The following is a 20,838-nucleotide window of genomic DNA, read 5'->3' as shown; positions in this document are numbered from 1 at the left end:
GGTCATCGCCATTGCCTCCCAAGGTACACGTTAGCAGAAAAGTGTAACTAAGATCAGAGATGGGACTCAAATTCTGGCGCTTTGATATGCTAAATTGCATCTTACCTTCAAGACCAAAAACCTGCCATGCTAAGTTTTTAGTAATGAGGATGCTATTTACCTTGAGTTGTTGTCAGCATTAACTGAGCTTTTATATGTGAATACATAAGATACTAGTGTAAATCACTCTTCTTATTTATTTTTGCTTTTTATTTTATAACAGTTCACTTTTAGTGTTCAGTTACCTATTATTTGTGGCAAGTGGTATTGATTTTCCTTGCATGATTATGATATAAAAACTTCTGTACAATAATTATTTTCTTAAAGATTTATTTTATTTTATTTGAAAGGCAGAGTTTACAGAGAGAGTAAGACTTTCCATCCACTGGTTCATTGCCCCAATGGTCACAATGGCTGGAGCAGAGCCTATCTGAAGCCAGGAGTCTCCTCCAGACTAAGAAATGACTATCCCAAGGAGCTGCCTAAGCAGCACCCACTCTCTTCTTTAGTATCTACTTTTGACAATCCCTAAACCTGGCAGTACCCCAGGAACATCAGCCTTTATGGATTTTCAAGATGTATTCATTTTTATTTGAGAGACAGATTTACAGAGAAGAAGAAGGGAGGGAGGGAAGAAATGAGAGAGAGAGAGAGAGAGAGAGAGAGAGAGAGAGAGAGATCTTCCCTCTGCTGGTTCACTTTTCACGTGGTTGCAGTGCCCAGTACTGAGCTGGCCTGAAGCTGAGGAGCCAGGAGCTTCATTCAGGACTTCCCCATGGGTGCAGGGGCCCAAGAACTTGGACTGTTCTTCACTGGTTTTTCAGGCCATGAGCAGGGGGTTGGTTTGGAAATGGGGCAGCTGGCGTATAGACTTGTGCTCATGTGAGAAGTCAGTGGTGCAGGCAGATGTTGAGCTTACAATGCCATGGTGTCTGCCCCATAATTATTTTACAAAGTGAACCCATTTAATGAAATATATGGAATTTAAAATTTAGTAGATAATATACAGAATTGGCAAAAGTTGTGAAAATACCTCAGTGATTGCAGGCTATAGTACTTGGTTAGTGTTTATGGATGACAGATCTGGGCAGCCCTGTGACATTTGCTACCTTTTCACATTATATAATCCCTTCTCTTTGAATGCAGGTGGGGGCCTGTGTTTTTCTTTTTCACCAGTATAATATGGTAGTTGCTGTAATAGACTATGACAGATGCAATCAGATGTCCTTCCTGTGGTTATGCTAAAGAAGACCCTATCCCAACAGGCTGGTATAAGAAACATTTTGCTTTGCTGGCTTTGAAGAAATAAGCTACTTTGTTCTGAGACAGCCTATGAAGGGCATGTAAGCAAGAAAGATGGGGCAGCCTTTGGGAGCTGAGAGGCAGCCACAAACAGGAACCTCAGTTCTAGAACCTTAAGGAGATGCAGTCTGTTAATGACCAACGGCTCTTGGAGGCAGATCTGGGTCAGCCGAGTGTCTTCTGAAACTGTATAGCTGGCTAAGATCAGGGCTGGAGCCTGCTGTGACTGTGAATCAGAGGACACTGCTGTGCTGAGCTTGATTTCTGGCTTATAGAAACAGATAAACAGTGTGTGTTGTGTTAAACTCTGCTTATGGTGATGGATTATTAATATGGTGATTAAGAGTCCGGGCATACAGTGCTAAGCTGTGTGCTCTGGGGAAAGCTAACTCATCCTTAAAATAAAGCTGGTAATGGAATCCATTTCATGGGTTATTCTAATTAAATGAGCTAATTTCTATCAAGTTCTTTTTAACTCCGTAACTGTCACGTGAACATTTAGAAAATATGATCATCATTACAGTAATAATAGTTAAGTATAATGTATGAACACATTTAGTTTTAAAATACTTTTCTAGGCAAACTTTTAAGAAAAAAATTCTTGTACAAGATTATGAAAGCTTTAATATGTAAACATTAGAAACTAAAACATTAACTGGGCATCATCTATGAGTACTGTATATGTGTTACCAAGCTTTATAATTGTCTATAGACTCTAAATGCACCCGGTAACAAGTTGAACATCTATCTGCTTCAAGAAGATCTAGCTTGGGATTAATCAAGCAATAAAGTTAGAGATAACCTAGAACTTGCCCATTCTTGCCTTGCTTTACTCCGACTGACAGAAAACTTCAAGTTTTTCCCCCATTAGAGTATGAATCTCACCCAGGTTGTTCCCTGCATCCCTAGGCATCCAGTTCATTGCTACCCTGTCTATCTTACCCCTGTTTATGTTCTACAACTCCTGCAGTGGGGCCTCTGTCAAGATGCAGGCCTGTGAGGGTGTGAGAGGAGAGGTACCAGAGACCCCTGTTTTCTTGCATAGTTAAAGCAATGGTTGTGAGTAGCCAAAATAAATGAAGGTCAACAGACCCAAAATTCCTGTCTTCTGGTATTTTCTGGACTTAAAAGAAATTCAAACTTTTTCTCCACTCACTCTTCACTTTCTACATGTTGTGTGTATATATAAGCTGTCTTCAAAATGTTCATGGGAATGTATATCACAAAGATGATAAACATGAATTTCACTTTCTTTGCACCATTATTCATCTGTTTTTTAGTGTCATTTTCCTGTGGACTTTTTGAATCTCTGGCATCTCTTGGCCTGTGTCCAAGGAAACTTGAAACATCTAGTGGGTGAAGACAATTACCAATGGTAAACCCAGTCTGCCTACCACTGACTCATGAATCCGTAGAATCAGGACCTTTTTCTTGCTGGTCCAGCCTATTAATGTAGTGTTACCAAATTGGGAGAGGAATGGGGATGGGTTCTGTCCACTCCCACCTTTAATCTCACATTGGCTCCTGATAGCACTTGAAAGATCTAACACTTTACAATCATCTTAATGACTTTTGCTTATTTAGCAAGACGAAGTTTAATGAAAATATTTCTGTTACTGAATCAAGATGACCAGAACAAAGTAATCTGGATCTGATTTAGTGAAAGACTTATTCTAAATCAACTCATACTTTATATAACTCATTCATAGCCAAGACAGAACAGTTTAAAGGCAATATCCTTTGTACAAGGCACAGAAGAATTTAAGTCATAATACGAACTATTGTTACTTTCCTCCTACAAGAAAATTAACCTGAAAGATCATCTCAGCAGTTCAAAGTGAACTTTTCCAGCGCATTTTGGCACTGTCATCATTATGTGCCAAATGTAATTTTATATCTGTAAAAGGAACTCAAGTTCTTTATGGAGTTATTTTTGTTACTGTGGATACTTTCATATACTTATTTTTTATTCTACTTTCCATAAACTTTTAAAAAGCTAAATGACTGAAACAGCCAGGACTGGGTCACAGCTAAGCTAAAGAGTCATAAATTCGACCCAGGTGTCCCCTCTTGGGTGGCAGGGATCCAAAAACTTCAGTCAAAATCGGCTGCCTCCCAAGATGTGCATTAGCTGGAAGCTGGGAGCAGGATTGGAACCATCTCTTGGGTCAGGTGCCAAGGCTTAACTCACTCCCAGTCGCGTCTTGTGCCTATTTGAGAAGAAGCCTGTGGTAACTGATCACTCTATTTCTAGATGGAGCCATCCATTCATTCACCAGATATCTAATTAATATCTACTGTTTTGTGGGGTTACAAGAGGTTTTGGCTGAGTAAATAAGTCAGATGTGGTTATTGCTCTGGAAAAATAAGTTGTAATACTAGGAGGGAATCAGCTTTACATTTGAGGAGTTCAAGAAAGCTCTTTGAGATAGAGCAGGAACTAAGAACAGAAAGAAACTGGAAATCGCCCTCTTCAATGCAGCCCTGCAAGGCAGCTTTGGAGATTACTTCATTGTTTTGCTCCCTGTTGGAGTTGGGTTTGCCTTAGGTTTTACTTTAAAAAAAAAAAAAGATTTATTTAATTTTCATTGGAAAGTCAGATATACAGAGAGGAAGATCTTCCGTCTGTTGATTCACTCCCCAAGTGGCTGCAACGGCCAGTGCTGAGCCGATCCGAAGCCAGGAGCCAGGAGCTTCTTCTGATATCCCACGTGGATGCAGGGTCCCAAGGCCTAGGGCCATCCTCGACTACTTTTCCAGGCCACAGGCAGAGAGTTGGATGGGAAGTGGGGCTGCTGGGATTAGAACTGACCTCCATATGGGATCCTGTTGTGTATAAGGCAGGGACTTTAGCCATTGGGCTATCATGCTGAGCCCAGGTTTTGCTTCTAGTAGATTAGAACATGTGTTGGAAGTAGAAAGCAAAAAGTCCTTGTAAAAATTAAAATAATAAAAGGAGGGAGAGTGAGTTGGGAAATATCATATGCTTAAAAGTATGCATGTCAAATGCATGAAGTCTGTTCCCTTTTTATAAATAAATGTTAAAATTACAAGCAACTTAAATAGAAAAGCATGTCAAACTATCTTACAATCTCTAGTAACAACCTCTACATTGTAAACTGTTAACTTTAGTAATTAATGTGTATTTGTGTTTTTAAACAGTTTTGTTAGAAAAAGCTCGTTGTAAATGTTCCTTATTTAGTTTCTTATATATATGTTGCATGATGGATTTATACATTGACATTCTCTTATATTTGATTTTCCTTGAAAGGGTGTTGATAATAACATTCATGAATAACCTGCCAGTTTCTGTGCTTTTTAAAAACTTCATAGTCCAAGAATTGAAAGGATTGCATATATCTGGAAAGAACACAAAGTTCTAGAAATAAATAATTGAAATGCCAAAAAAATAAAAATTCAAAAAAAGTGCATCATTTGAATAGAAGGAAGAGCTTGGATTCAGTTTGGAGCACAAGAGTGCAATATTGTGATGTTTAGTTCTAAATTAATTCTTCCAGGATGTAGATCAGAGGATGAACAAGTGCCCGAGCAACCCTAAACCTGTGGAGAAGCACAACCTGATTGCACCCCCCCCCCGATCTTGTCATTTGAGGTTAATCAGCTGAGCTTCGGTGTGCATGCTACCTCTTCACTTTTGGCTACCTTCCTTATAAAGTTTCATTGAAAATCTTTCCTAGTGCGTACAACAGCTTAGCCCCTCTTTCAGTCAATATTGTGTAGAAAATCAGCCAAAACGTGTCTTCCAAGAATTAAATGTTTGACAAGAGGCTTGCAATACTGCTTAAAATGCTGAGGATTGGACCATGAAGATCCACTAATTAGAGGATCCAGCAACAGTCACAAGCCTACATAAAGAAATCACCTTCTATTTGTGATGCAGGAAAAGGGAGAGGAACAAAAAGGCAAATAGAATTCTTTTTCCCCGTATCTTCCCATGGGGGAATAAATAAGAACATTCCTCCCCACTTCTGGCTCCTGCTATGTGAGAGCATCAATCAATATGCAAACATGTATGGAGTGTCTGGTATATCCCAGGCACAATGCCAGAGCATCACAGAATCAAATTGAGTGGTCCAGTTATCTGTCATTGCAGAACTTTATACATGTGGTTTGGACAACCGTTATTTGGTTTGCTCTCAAGTCTGCAGTTTGGCAAAACTCAGTAAGGACAGCTACTCTGTGCTCCATGAAACATCAGCTGGAGCAGCACAACAAGATCTGTAGGACCCTGTGGCACAATGTCTGATTCACACAGATAAAAAGATTGTGCTAGAGTTCAGCCAGAACAGTGGACTATGAATCTTGGTTCCTTCCCAGGGGAACTTGGTTTCTGGGGCTTCCTTGTGACATGGTGTCTGGGTCCACAGCAAAGAAGGTGGATGTGCATACTTTTATGACCTAGCCCTAGAAACCCTCCGTTTCCTGTACTCCACAAGCAGAATCAAAAGGAAAGAATGTAAATTCCCCCTGATGGAGAAGAGTGAGATTCTAGCAGAAGTGTAAGGTGACAATGTCAGGACTCTCTTCAGAAATTGGAGTATATTCATGTTTGAGTTCCCTGATAAGGAAGGAAGGCAAGGTTTCTATGAAAGTGCGAGGTGAATTCCAGAACTCTTCCTGGAGGTTTTAGGAAGGTTAGAGAAAGCGACCTGAGTCTGAAAGGATGCATAGGCATTTATCCAGCTGGAAGACAGAAAGGTGTGGCATCCCCAGAGAGAAACAATATAAGCACAGGCACAATGAACATCACATTAAAGCATGTGGCTTCTCTATGCATCTCTGGTTTCCAGTTGGAAAGAAAATCCAATGAGCACCATGTGGGCTCCCCACAATGTTTTGTACTGTGCCTGGCTTATCACTTCATATTGACTTTTACATTGTGTTCACTCAGCAGTTTCAAATAAACTTGACTCACATTGAATGAAATTGTTCTAGGTCTTAATGACATGTCTAGTCAGACAATGCAAGTTTTAGTCATCTCTACTCCAGTATCATTGAACTTCTTTACTAACAAATCCATTTCATTATACTTGTTGTTAAATAAAGCATCATTTTATTAGGGGATTTCTGCCAGGCCAAGGGTTGTACTAAACAAGCCATGTAGCTCTTGCCTTTACAAAGCTTATGATAGTACTCTAAGAGACATGTATTGCTCACTCAAGTCCTTTATTGTTCCAATTCCTGGTCTCCATTTTCACTTTCTTTACAGATGTTGAAATTAAAAAGAATTGTACAGAAAACCAGGAGTAGAGCAGGTGGAAAAATAAAGCCATACTACACATGGTTTTTCTTGTCTTTAGTGGTCTCGTGGGTAGGAAAAAAAATTACACACGGGGAAATTCTGTGCCTGTTAGCATTTCAAAAATACATTATGTCGCCAGGGGCCTCCTTCATTTGCAGGTTCTGTGGTGTATCCTCGATATTGTCCTGTATTATACATAAGTACACCACTTTGGCATTCATCTGAGACACTCTTATTGAACTTCTAAAATAGAGTTCTTCATTCAGTGGCTCATGGACAACACTAGATAGTTACGCAAGCAGCCTACTTACAGCACCCACTGTTGCTTCTGACTGCTGGGAAAGCATCTCCCATCCTGCAGTTTTCTGTACAAACTATGATAAAATGAAAACTTATTCATCTCAATTCTGTTACATCGTAGTTTATTTAGTTGGCAAAACAGACATGCAATAGGCAAGTGCTGAATTTTAGCCTATGATATTCCCTTTTTCCATTTATATCTAGTAAAACTATACATTAATCCTCCTTTCAAATGAAGTCTCTGGGGAAAGAGCTCTAAGTAAACTCCTAGATAATGGAGATAATTGAGGAGGGAACATTGAGTATTTTGTGGCAGAAAGGAGATAGAATGTTGCCTTTGGCCATGCTGCACTAGAACTCAGAAAAGATGTCTGAGCCAAGTATATTAATCTTTTTTTAAAATTTTTGGTTTTTTATTATTCTATAATGCAGTTCCACAGGCTTTAGAATTCTCCTTCCCCCGTCATTGAAACCCCTCCCCCTCATTAACTTATCCCAAATTATTACAGTAGCATAACCCTCCATTAATAGTCACAGGCACATCATTCTACTATTTAAGTGTATCTTTAGATCTTTAGATTGTATGTGTGGACAATGGCAGAGTTCAGCATCCTATTGTCAAGACATACTCAGTTTCTTTGGGAGTTTATCTTTGATTTGGAAGTAGAGATGTATACTACACTGCATTTTCACATCTGGTTATGATAACTTCTATTACACAGTTACCATATAGCCCCTTAAAAAAACTATAAAACCAACAGGAAAGAGAAATAAGAAATAGGAAATTTACAATAATATGTCAGTGAAGAAATGAAAAAGCAAAAACCTTCTTGAAGAAAGCAATACTACTGTATGGCCTATGTGTTTTTGAATATATACAGTAAGCAAAGAAACTTTTTAAAAGAAATGAATATGAAAACAAAAATATCAGAATGCATGAGATGTAGCAAAAACTATATTAAAAAGGGCATTTATAATATCTCCCCTCCGTTGTCCCCTGTGTTTTGTAGTAAAATGATCTATCAAGTGTAGTCTTGACTCCAATTTTCTGCTGTTTACATGAACCATGACACTGTTGGTATCAGCAATGGTAGAAAGTTTAATGCTCTATTGCCTAGGTCTGTTTACAAGTTTTATTGGGGTTCTGCTTCTATTCAGTTGTAGAGATGCATTTTGTCATTTTTTTAGTCCTGATAATCTAGTCTCCATATAGCCTTTGTTTGTGAGGTTACAAGCGTATGTTTGTTTATCTTAGTTTTTCCTTTACATTCTCCATGGAGGTTGTCTAATATTAGAACAAACATGATATTTGTCCTTTTTGAACTGGCTCATTTCACTGAGCATAACGGTCTCCTGTCAGGACCATTTGGTTGCATACAGTAAAATTTTATTCTTTTTAATAGCTGAGTAGTATTCCATGGAGTAGATATACCACAGTTTCTTTATCCAGTCTTCTTTCAATGGGCATCTAGGTTGTTTCCATGCTTTTGCAATTGTTGATTGTGCTGCAGTGAATACCAGAATGCAAGTTGCTTTCTCATGTGTATGTATCAATTCTTTTAGATATATTCCCAGGAGTGGGATTGCTGGGTCATATGGTAGGGAAAGCTGAATTTTCAGTTGCCTGAGTATTTTTCATACTGATTTCCAAAGTGGCTGCACCATTCTACAGTCCACCAGCAGTGGAGTGCGGTACTTTTTTGCCTACATCCTCACCAGCAGGTGTTGTTGGTCATTTTCTGTATGTATGCCATTCTCACTGGGGCTAAGTGGATCCTCAGTGTGATTTTTACTTGAATTTCCCTTATTGCAAGGGAGCTTGAGCCTTTTTTTTAATATGGCTGTTAGCCATTTGGATTTGTTCCTTTGAAAAATGTCTGCTAATTTCCTTTGCCTATTTCTAAACTGGTTTGTTTGTTTTGCTGTTTTTGTATTTCTGAAGTTCTTTATATATCCTGGATGTTAGTCCCCTATCTGTGGTGCTGTGTGCAAAGATTTTCTCCAACTCTGTTGGTTGCCCAAATATATTAACCTTATAGACCTCAGACAGTAGCTGACATGCAAGCTACTGGGAAGAAGTGAGGTCATTTAGGGAGGATGGCAGAATGATACAAGACCCTGGATAGAGTCCCCAGGGAACCTCATGCAGAGGTCTGCTAAAGAGGCATGGAGGGCCATTTCCTATTGCTGGTGCTAACATTTTTTTCAGAGAGTAAACATTGCGACCATTGAGGAACATTCCATATTCCTGCTTAGAGGCTTCTGTCTACCAAGGAGCCGTGGGCAACTGTATGTCTGTGTTAGGATAAAACAGCAGAATCTAACATGGAAATTTTGAACTGCACTCACAAATTCTGATGCATCTGTAAGGATATCAAGAATAATAGACATGTAAAAATTTTTGGAGACATATGCCCTCATTTCTCAGGACAGACTGGAGCTCAGGAAAGTGCTAGTCATTTGCCCAGTGACACACCGCTGGTTAGATGGCAACCCCACTGAGTAGAGTTGAAATTGCATAGTGATTATGTTGAGCCCTTTAACCCTTCTGAAATGTACACTTCTCTATTAGTTTTAGAGTTTAGATTCCAGACACTTAAAAAAAAAATTCTAGCATGGCTCTGGGCTACCATTTAGTAACTGTAGGAAGAAGACATTGTCATTCATTGAGCCACTAACATACTATCATGTCAGCTTTGAAACAACCCTGAAAGGTGGATATTCTCATTTGCAAAATGAAGAAGCAGAAGCTCAAGAATGAGTATATTAGTGCTCAGATGCACGTAGATAGTAGACAGGAGAATGAGACTTTGAATTTGCTCTTACCATTAGCCTTGAATTAATTATAGGATGTGTAGAGGGAATCCTAGGCCTTGCTCTTTGGATTCCAATATGTAACTAAGCATACTTAACAACAGCAGGTGGATCAAGTCTATGAGCAAATGCTCTCCTGTGAGCTCCAGCTTTCCTCTTGTGGAGCTGCAGTGCTGTGGCCAGACAACATTGGACAGAATCCAGGCTTCATTCTTGACTTACTGAGTGACCTTAGCTAAGGCACTGGACCTTTGGTACATTACATTTCTTCATTTGAAATAAATTTGGATAGTAATAATGCCTGCCCAATAAGAATGTGTGAAGATTAAATAAAGTAATGCTATAAAGGCTGTAAAATACCACCTAACATGCTTTACCACCATGGAGCAGCTATGACCTCTGCTGCCACTATTAGTTCATACTGATTCTGCTTTTTCTTTTTCATCTAGGAGGCTTAGCTGAATCACCAATTAGAAATTAATACCTCTTTGTTTTCCCTGGATGTTAAAATTGCACTTAGTTCTCAAACAGCATAGTTATAAGAAAGTGATATCCAGGCTGTTACCTAGGGGATACAGAATAGATCCAAGTGGCTACCCTGATTTGACCCTTCATGCTCAATAAATTGAAATGTCAAACATATTTATGCTTCCGGGCTTTTTATTCTCTTCACTGCCCGGAATGATCTCCCCTGAATAATGAAGCAACCTTCTTCAGCAGTTGCTTCAGATCTCAAATGTCACCTTTTCAAAAGTTCCATCCATACCACTCATCTAAAATAGCATGTCCTTCACCATCAGATATATTATGGATCTGTTCATTAATAGTGTACATCCTCCATAGAACTTGGGTTCTGTAAGAGTAGGTGTTTGGTCTGTTTTGTTTATGGTTGTATTCCTAGAACAGTCCCTGGCACATCACAGGCTCTCCGTGAAAGTTTGTAGAATAAATAAATGGATGTGTGACCAGCAAATAATTTGTCATCTGCAAGGATCACACTCATCTGCAGATGCACTGTCACCTGCACAGGTTTGGGACAAATTAAGTGCTTCTAACCCTCCAGCAGCAGGTAAGAGTATGACTGCCCTGTGTTTCATGCAAAGCAAAGTGCACACATCATCTTAGGTGCTAGATATTTTCTCTCTCATGTGATTCATCCTATTAAAATATGTCCATTTATCTCTTTTTTACATCTGCCTCTTGGTCCTAGCAGCATACTGTCTTAACCTACTGGAATAACATTCTTCTTGAATTCCCACCATTGTGCTCCTTCCATACTATTCTTAACATTTAGCATTATCCTTTCCATTGACATTGGAAAATAAAACCCCAGCTCCTTCCCACATTGTAGTTGGCCCAATCAGTGTCTGTCCATATTCCTGATAACTCTAAGTACCCCAGGTTTTACGAAGTCCAGTCACTCAGGCCTTTCTGATCCTATACAGTCTGAGTTGTTACAATTACTGAACCCTCTGCTTACAGTGCTTTTCATTGGGGCATGCCCATAGCTAACAACATCTTTCCATCTCATGGTTAAATGCCACACTATCAGAAACAAATCAGCCAATCAAAAGTAAATGTGCCTAGCTCTTTTTAACTTTTTTCATAATTTTAAGTCAAATATTTGTGTGTTATTTAATATCTGTCTCCTACTGTAGACTGTAAATTCTATCTACTGTGGTAGACCCAGTGCCTAGCAGAGAACCTGCCACAGTTATGAATATGGTTATGAATGTGGTTGAATCAATTTATGTAATAAAGGAACCTGTTGGAGACCTTGAGGACCCTGAAGGGAAATGAAATGAGGACTTGATTCTCTCTCTTTTTTTTGTAGTAGACTCACAACCTGAAACTTCAGATTTGTTTTGTTTGTCACATTCAAGGCTGTAACTGAAATGAGTAGGAGTGCTATATTCTCCCTGCCACTACAGAAATGGAATGATTCCCTTGGAGATCATGATAACTGTAACATGTTTCCACAGATCTTATAGAACCCAATGAGGTGATTGTTTCCTTGCCCCAGTTCATAATTGATCACTCTGAGAGACGTGGAGGTTGGTTTTTCCAAGACCACAGAGCTGGTAATAATTAAATACTTGCTTGTGAACATGGATATACATGATCTGACCCAAATGGGACTTCCTAATGGACCTCAGTAGTGAACCAACTGCCTTTGTGATTCTGCACCTTCTCTGTTTGCCAGCACAACCTCACCTAATCTTTTATTCACCCTCTCTCTCCTTGCTACACCAGCTTTGTCCTTCTGGCCTACACTTCTTCGTTGAGCTCTAGACTTGCTTGTCTACCTACTGACAAAACAAAACAAAAATGCTCATTTCACAGGGCATTTAGACTTAGCATTTTGCATGACCTGCCTTGTATTTCCATTTTTAAATGTGATCTTCCTCAATTTCCCCTTCTCAATAGGTAGTGTCAGGGACAGTCATCTGATATGGAGATGTATATGATGATACTTCAAAAACAGTCATAAAAAACAAAGTTAATATTGTAAGAAAATTATGCATAGATTTCATTTTTTTTTGCACCAAAACAAGTTTTTTTTAATTCTATTTTTCCATGAAGCTTTTAAGTGCCGCCATACATACATGCCCACTTCTTTGAAAGATTGTTCCAGTTAGGTAATGGCTTGCTATTTCTTGTCTCTCTTCTTTTCTCTCCCTTCCCTCTTTCCCTCTCATCTTTCCTTTATTTCCCTCTCCCCCTTTCTCTTTCTGCTGTTCTACTTTGCCTTACTGTTGCCTTATCTGATTTTTTCCTTACTAAATTGTTACATAAGACAGCAAGAACTGTGATTTATTTTTCTAGTGTACAGAAGGTATTCAATATATCCTTGTTGGGTGGAAGAAGTGCTGGTGTGTGTATTTATAGCAGGAACGGAGGGAGGGAGATGAAAGGTTTACTTATCCACTTCTGCTCCAGGTGGTTTCCATGCTGCTTGTTAATTTCTCCTGTCATTTTTCCAAAGATATCTCTTAATGATAATTTTTCTTCTTCTTTAGCTTCTAATCTAAGGGCTTTGTTACAGTATATTAACGAAAAACTGTGTTTCACACAAATAATTTTTGTTTTCACTTCGGCACAGGTGGATCTATGTATAAATGAATGCTTAATAATGGGGAAGACCTATTTAGAAACACTAGCAAAATCATCCAGCAGTGGAAAAAAAATGATTTATGGGCCGTATAGTTGACAATCATCTGTTTCACATTTATTTTTCAGAAAGCATTCAGCTGCAAACAGACTATGCCTTCTTAATTCTTCCTTGAAAAAAAAATAAGCTCCACACACTGAATTTTATCTCTTTAGTGTGTTAGAGTGAGATACACCACAGCAGAAGAATAAATATTCTTCATCACTCAAGGGACTGCAGATTGTTTTTATCAAGATAATTAAAAGAACTCAGTTTTTATTAGTTTAAAATTGTTTTACACTAAAGAGCATTTTCATTGCTATATTTTTGTTACTTTATTTTTCAAGTATGAAAGTCTTTTAAGATTGTTTTAACTGATAGAAAGGTGATTAAGAGAATACCCTCTTTTAAGTACCTATAAGAAGTCATTTATAACCTAGTAACCACATTTAACCTTACAACCAAAAGTTACTAGATAACATTTGCAAGGAATTCAAGAGAGGTGAGTACAAGTCACTTGTGTTGGGGACATTCAGTTTCTCTTTGAGTGACTTGAATACTTCCATCCTCTAAGAAACTGAAGAAAATTCTCTCACAACTCCAACTGGGAATAAAATTACATGTGAGAAAATAAATAATAAAGTGAAAGGGAAAGTGTTACAAATGGATAAGTAAATAAAATCTTTTTTTTTTTTATTTGGGGAAGTGAGAGAGAAAACTCCCATCTTCTGGTTTTCTCTTCAAGCAGCCGCAGAGCTGGGCCTGGGAGCTGAGAACTTAATCCAGGAGACAGGAATCCAGCTTTCTGAGCTATTGCGAGCACCTTCCAAGGCTAGCCATGGCAAGCAGTCAGAATCAGGAGCTGTAGCTAGTGGCCAAACCCAGGCATTCTCGTGTGGGACCAGGGCATCTTAATTGCTAGGCTAAATGCCTGCTCCCAGGCGAGCACTCTAACTACAGGCAGTGATGAACAAAATGATGACATCCTATGATTGAAATAATAAGGAAAAAAATGAAGTTATTTTATCAGGCTGAATGAATCAAAGTAGCAATGCTTTTATGCAGAATGTGACTGAGCTCCCATGGTAGGATTATAGCTGACTCCAAATGTGTTTACTTAATGAGCTTGGCTTTCCACACACAGAAATATGGCATTTTAAATGTACCCTAAGTGGGATATTTTAATGTACTCTCTTCGATGCTTTCATACACTTGTAGAGAAATCCACAATGATGATTTTTTCCCACTGTGATATTTATTTTCTGTATAACTGGCAGTCACAGTAAATCCATGGAAAGTGCTTACTTCTGTTCTCAGTCAGGATTGGTTCTATGACTCAGATTCTCTAAGTCAATCCCATTCCCTAGTTTGTCTTCCCATGGTGCATGATTTTACTCTTTCATAGGAAGATGAATGCAAAATTTTATAGGATGCCTCAGTGAATATAAAGAATTCCATAGTTAAAATTAAAATTTCCTAGTGAGATCACTAGATTCTGAAATGTATTCTTAATGTAAACAAAAGGAAGACTAGAGTCTTTCTTCTGCTTGATAATGTGGAAAACTGTATGGTATGAAGGAACTTCAGAAAATGCATTGAAAATGGAATTAGCGAAGAGGTTGGGGGCAAAAAAAAAACAGAATCATGCAGTTTTCCTTTAATCCACACTGTGTCGTATCTTAACGTAAACGACATAAAATGCATGTCTGTATGCACTGTGATGTGGGTGGGAGATGCTATACTGGAACAAATGAGGGCAACAGGGCCAGAGCACTCTCTATGATACCAGCACAAACCACAGGGATGAGAGGCCATAGGCCAACACCTGCAGAGTGTCTGTGCCTTCCACACCGTCAGCCCCACCACCCCCACTGCCTACCAGTCCAAAGGGCACCAGCTGTGGGGTTGGTTCTTATCAGAATAGTCCAGCCTTGAGCAACAGCACTGATAGTATACAAACCCCAAAACCTTGGCACCTTTAGGGCACAGTGCTGGCAGTACATAATACCAAGGCAGGAGTTATTAATGGCCCATTGGCCGGAGGTGTTTCTCTGGGTGGCACAAAGCTTCCAAGTGCACTGTGCATTGTGTCTCCTGCATGCAGGCCTTAGTGGTCATGTTTGGCTGACAACTCTTGGGCAGCCCAGATGATTCCTCATCTACAGGCACACTGGTCAGGATAGGACAGTAGAGCCTAGCAGCCACAGTGCAGTCCTGCAGGTCGTTGAGAGCCAAGGGCTTGCAGCTACCAGATGCTGGGGCAGGGTACAGTACAGCTCAAAGGAGGAGCTGTGGAATTTCTGCAGCCAGGCCAAAGTGTGGGTTCCTGGCATTTGCACACCCAGGGGTGTGATTGAGTTACGAATACTGCAGGTCCCTCAGAGACACCAGGGACTGTGGGCAGCACTACGAGGTTTTGGTAAACAAAAAAACCTCAAGAGGTGGCCAAGGTCATGGAAGGTATGCATATGTACACAGGCCATATGGTTCTGGTGTAGTCAGAGGCGGTCAGGTGTGTGCAGATCACAGAAGGTTTGCCTGGGCACACTGCAAGGCCCACTGGGGACATGGTTGCCTGTGTGGAAAGAGCTAAGGGCAGTTGCCCTAGCTGTGGAAAACATCCTTAGGTAATGCCTGCAGCCCACTATCCTGCAGATAAAGGTGTTTGGCAGGGCTGCCATGCCATGGAACAGGCCCAGTCCTTGCTCCTGTAGACCACCATGGGCCAGATGCAACATGTGCAAGCTGTGGGATGAGGCAGGTCAGCTGTACCTGGTCACTGAGGTCCAGCTGATCCACGAAGACTAGGTCAGGGAACGGGGCCACATTGAACTGAAATGGAATCTTTTCATGTTATGCATTTTTTATGAACTTTTTGAAATACCTTGCATGTTAAAAAGCAACCAATGGTCTGTTCAAAGTCCAGAAGGACTCAACCATATCTGTGAGGACATTTGTGACTGACAAGCAGTGGGAGCATCTAAAGGCGTGACACATGTATGTGTGTGAGTGCATGCTTGTATGTGTGATGCTTCTGGCTGTTCCGTATGATCACGGCAGTCCATGACCTTGTCCACGGTCCCTGACTACTTAACTGTAAGCACCTGCTCAAGCAGGAGAACAGGTAATAGGTTACTGAACAGAAAGCCAGTTTTACAAAGTGACATTGATTATTGCAGTCTTCAGCTGTTACAGGCTTGTCTGTGAGTTGTGTCCTTCACAATGTGTAATTCACAGTGCTGACCTGAGCCTTGCCTGTTTACTTTGTCTAGTTATATTCACGGGCTAGACTATTCCTGAGGTGTGCTTCCTCTGTACCAGGCACTGTGCTGTGATCTGAGAGTTGAATGATGAGTAACAGAGGTTTGCCTCACCCTCAGAGAAGTTGTGTTCAGAGCTCTACTTTTCCCAAACTACTAGATCAAAGCCTCATTTCACCTGAACTGCCAAAAACATGATGTTCCAGGATCTTCCCATTATTGCAGTAATGGTCTTTGACCATCCATGGGAAATCCAGCATTATGTCAGAGTCCCTGAGAATACTCTGAGATCAAATTTTTCACAATATTATAATGAGCTAGCATAAACTAAGAACAAGATTTGTAAGCCCAGCAAGAAACACTTAAAGTATGAGAAGTAACTTAAAATTACAAATCCTCTGACATTGAAAAACAATTCCCTGGATTTACCCCAGCAAGAATGAAGTTGATCTTCTATTTTTGTCAACTGTATAAAAAAATAAGATGATTTGTAAATACTAGCATAGAAATTTTGATCCACAAAGTCCTGATTTATCAGTCCACATTCTTAAATGCCAAGAATATAAATGACATAGAATCCAAAATTACCCTTTAGGAGAAAGATAAGGACACATAATTGGCTACTTAAAACTTTGCTAATTAAACTGATCAGCTTTTGGCTACTTTTTCTTCTACCTCTTTTCAGAACCCAGCCACCTGCCCTTGGAGGTGACTTCCAAAGAGCAGGCACCTCATTGGTATTTCATGTTCTTTTGGTCAGAGACAGAGAACAAAATTCGTGCGTGGTTATCAAGTTGCAAAGTCCTAGTTTAAGCCTCTTCCCTAATTTCTGTTTTGGTAAAAAAAAAATCCCAAAAGAATATTTTTGTAATATCATCCCGGATTTAAATCTCATGTCTCTGGTCTTCTTTCATTGCCATTCTTCATTCAAATGTATTCTCCATGGAGAAGTGGCAGTGATTTTAATTTCTTTTAGATTTTAATTTGAAAGGCAGATTTACTGAGAGAAGGAGAGACACAGAATGACAGCTCTCCCATCTACTGGTTCACTCTCAAATGGTTGTAGTGGCTGGAGTTGAACCAATCTGAAGCCAGGAACTTCTTCTGGGTCTCCCTGAGGGGTGCGGGATCTTAAGAACATGAGCCATCCTCTGCTACTTTCTCAGGCCAGAAACAGGGAGCTGGATTGAAAGTTGTGAGCAGCTGGGACATGACTTGGCACCCATATGGGATACTGGGCCTTGTAGGTGGGGGATCAGTCTGTTGAGTTACAGCATTGGCCACAGTATGGTGATCTTTGAATATCTAAATCACCAATGCTTCCAGTGCTCCCACTGTGAAGTACAGCTGTCTTGTCACCTTTGCAGTGCTGCGTGCTATGACCATCCACTTTTTCAACCTCTTCTGAGAGGGAACCATGCTTCCCTACTCAGAATGCCTTGGTCACTCTGTTCTCCTTTGTGTCCCTTGGATGTATGAAGTAGCTCTCCAATTCAGAGACTTTGTCTCACGGAACACTCATCACATGCTTTTTATCCAGCAAGTTCCTTCCTTACTTGGTCTCAGCTCACTTGCTTCCTCCAAGAGTTCTTTCCTTGACCTCTTGCCCGTAATAGCAACATCCCTCCTCCTACTCTTCTCCCATTATTTTCTCTTCAGAACCTCCATCCTTATCTGTTACCTTTAATGTCACGTTTGGCTATTTTTTAAAATGTATTTTTGCAGGATGCAAGTGCCATGCATACCTCTGTTGCTCAGAGCTGATCTCCAGTGGCTGATATACAGTGGCAGAATGAGTATACCCATAGCTAAGGGTCTGGCTTATTGTCAAAGACACCCCAAAGCCTTAACTCCATACAAGTTAATGTGTCCTAAGTTCCAATTAAATTTCAATCAGGGGAAATGTGGATGTACATTTTAATTCAGTTTCTTTTTTCTGTTTCAGTCCTCTCTAATAAATAGTGACATTATCTTTGTGAAGTTGCATGCTCCATGGGAAGTACTTGGAAGATACGCAGAACAAATGAATGTAAGAATGCCTTTCAGGTAGGTGTCAAAGTATTTCCTCCCACTCACGCTGTTGCTTCGCTAAAGGCCTAATGTTCTCTTGCTAGGAAAAAATAAAGCCAAAGTGCAGACTGGACAACGATTAGATGAGAAGAATGCTCCATGTATTTATAGGTGCAAATAAATTGCCATGACCCCTTTCACTTTCTGTGAAATATTTTAGCAAATTCAGTCATTCGCAGGCAGATATTTCAAACGCCTATAATAATGAAGCATTTTCCAGGTAGCATTTTGATTTTTTAAATGCCATTTTTAGAAGCACCTTGCTCCTTACTGACTAGTCCCTTCCAGCCAAACATTTAATCTACTTCCATAGAAACAAGCATCAAGAAGTTTCATGAGAAAGTGATCTGTTTAAATTATTTTCAAAATATCCTGTTCTTAGTTTTTTAAAAGCCACTATGCAAACACAAAGGCTCGATATTTGTACCAAGATGAATAGAAATGACTCTGTGGATTGACTCACTTTCATCTCAGTGAATATTCTTATTTCACCTGTGGACTAGAGAAAAGTGATCTCCATTTTCTTGGTAAAAGGAAAATGGTAAATCAAACTTGAAAATGATAAAACTATGTGGGAGTGCCTGTTATGGAATCTTTCTGAGAGATTGGGGATACAGTAGCAAGGACAGTTTCAAAGGAACTTGAAGAATTAAGAACGTTTTGTTTGTAATTTGCAGGTAAAACTAAATCAAATGACAGAAATTAGGCAAAGTGGTACCTGTTGTACAATATAGCTCTTAATGAACTGCACAACGTTATACTAATAAAGAGTCAGCTCTGTATATTGAAATAGAGGAGCTTGGGACACATTTAGAAGTAGGGCAATTTTGATTGATAGGACAGTAATATATCTCCCTCTTGAGCATTTTTCTTATTTATTGACTTGTGTGTCGTAAGAGCCAGTCAAAATATAGGCTAGGGTTTCTAGCATCTGTTTTCCCGCAGATAAAATTCTCACAGTCAATATTAAGTTTTGATCTTACAATTTATTTTTGTATATAACATGTAAAAAGGAAATCTGAGATGGCAAGGATTTAACAAAGAACTACCACTTAGTTTCCATTCAAATGATTGCCATATAATACTTCATTAAAGTCAATTATTTGTCCATGATCTTACCTAGCATGAACTCATGGGATATTATACCTAATGATCAAGAGGAAAAGAAATGACTACAAAATATGCCTCACTAGAAATTGATAGTTCCTCCCAAGTAGGAATTTCATATCTTCTATTGGTACACACTTCTGAGACGGAGAACCCAAACTTAATGTGGAAATGTGAGCAGTGTTAAAACAGAGAAAGTTCCCTTATTCTGGCAAAGATTACAAATTGAAACCGCACAATGGCATGGAAGACAGCACTGCTGCATCACCCATACACAGCAGAACAGTACAACCTATAGTCAGCATTAATAGCATTCTTCTGCAACATTCCAATGTGATCTAAGCAATACCATGAAAATGAGTATCAATATTAATCTTAGATATAGGAATTCCTGCATGTTTAGCAAAAAAATGTCATCAACTATTGTTTTCCATCTTCCCGTAGATAGGACACCTGTAAATAGGTAAGTTAGGCAATAAATATACCACTTAGAGCAACTTGGAAGTCAATAGTATGTCACTGAAATATTTTCAGATTTGAGAACTTGAGCAGAGTGTTATACTAACTGGCATTCTTAATAGAGATGTGGTTTTACCTAACCAAATCTGTTGCAACCTAATGCACTTAAAGTCAATGCTGTTATCTTGTTCATGGTTTCAGACAGGTAATTCTAGCCCAAGGACACACATACCTTTTCAGAGAATTTTCTCACCATATTATTTCAACAAAGTGTAGACGTCAATTTAGTTGAACTTAAATACTCCAAAGAATCTTATTTTCTGTATTCTGTATTTCTGACTCATAGATTCAATTTCCTTGGATTATTATTCCTCCAGTGGTTATAAATGCAATACCTGTATCCCATGAATATGCTATTGTGAAGTGTGGACAGTTGATTTTTGAGCTGTTTTTAGGTTTACAGAATATTAGCTTCCAAAATACCCCTTCCAATTCCACTCAGTTTCTTTATTAACATTTTGCGTTAATGTGATAGATCTGTTATAATTGATAGGCCAGCCTTGATACATTAATATGAACTAAAGTCTGAGGTTCAGGGTTCCTTATTGTGTTGTACAGTTCTCCTGGTTTTAACAAATTCATGTTGTCAAATATCCACAATAACAGTGGCATGCAGAATAATTTTGCTACCTTAAGAATGCCCTGTGCATCTCTTATTCGTATCTTCTCCTCCCTGGCAACCGTTTATCTTTTTAATTATCTCTATAGGCAATGTCACAGATATACAGACTATTTGGTGACTATTGTCTGTTTTCCAAAAATGAGATAGCTCAGAAAGAGTTCAGAAGTACATACAAGACACAGCAGTTTCATTACTTCACCACTGGTCAAAGCCTAGTGAGGGAGCGTCCATAAAGCCTTCGGCTCTCCATTCAAAATCATCTAGACGTTCTCAGTATTTTAAAAGTGCAGATATAAAGCAATATAGCTGTCTCTTATTAATTCTGATTATAAAACCTTTTTTTCCTAGAGTCCTTGGGATTCACCTATTTAATTCATCTAAAACCAGAGCC

General features: G+C 39.2%; 1 protein-coding gene across 1 annotated transcript in view; it reads left to right on the top strand.

Annotated features, from left to right (window-relative positions):
- Window positions 1-20,838, top strand: part of ANO4 (anoctamin 4) — a 311,842-nt gene that overhangs the window by 194,781 nt on the left and 96,223 nt on the right. The window contains exon 8 of the mRNA XM_004589617.3: window positions 18,075-18,175. Within this exon, the coding sequence (XP_004589674.2) occupies window positions 18,075-18,175 (101 nt within the window). The remainder of the gene's footprint in view (window positions 1-18,074; window positions 18,176-20,838) is intronic.

This window comes from Ochotona princeps, chromosome 15 (assembly GCF_030435755.1).
Source record: "Ochotona princeps isolate mOchPri1 chromosome 15, mOchPri1.hap1, whole genome shotgun sequence".
Classification (NCBI taxonomy): Eukaryota; Metazoa; Chordata; class Mammalia; order Lagomorpha; family Ochotonidae; genus Ochotona; species Ochotona princeps.
The sequence above is the reverse complement of the archived record's forward strand: the minus strand, read 5'-3'. Positions and strand labels throughout refer to the sequence as shown.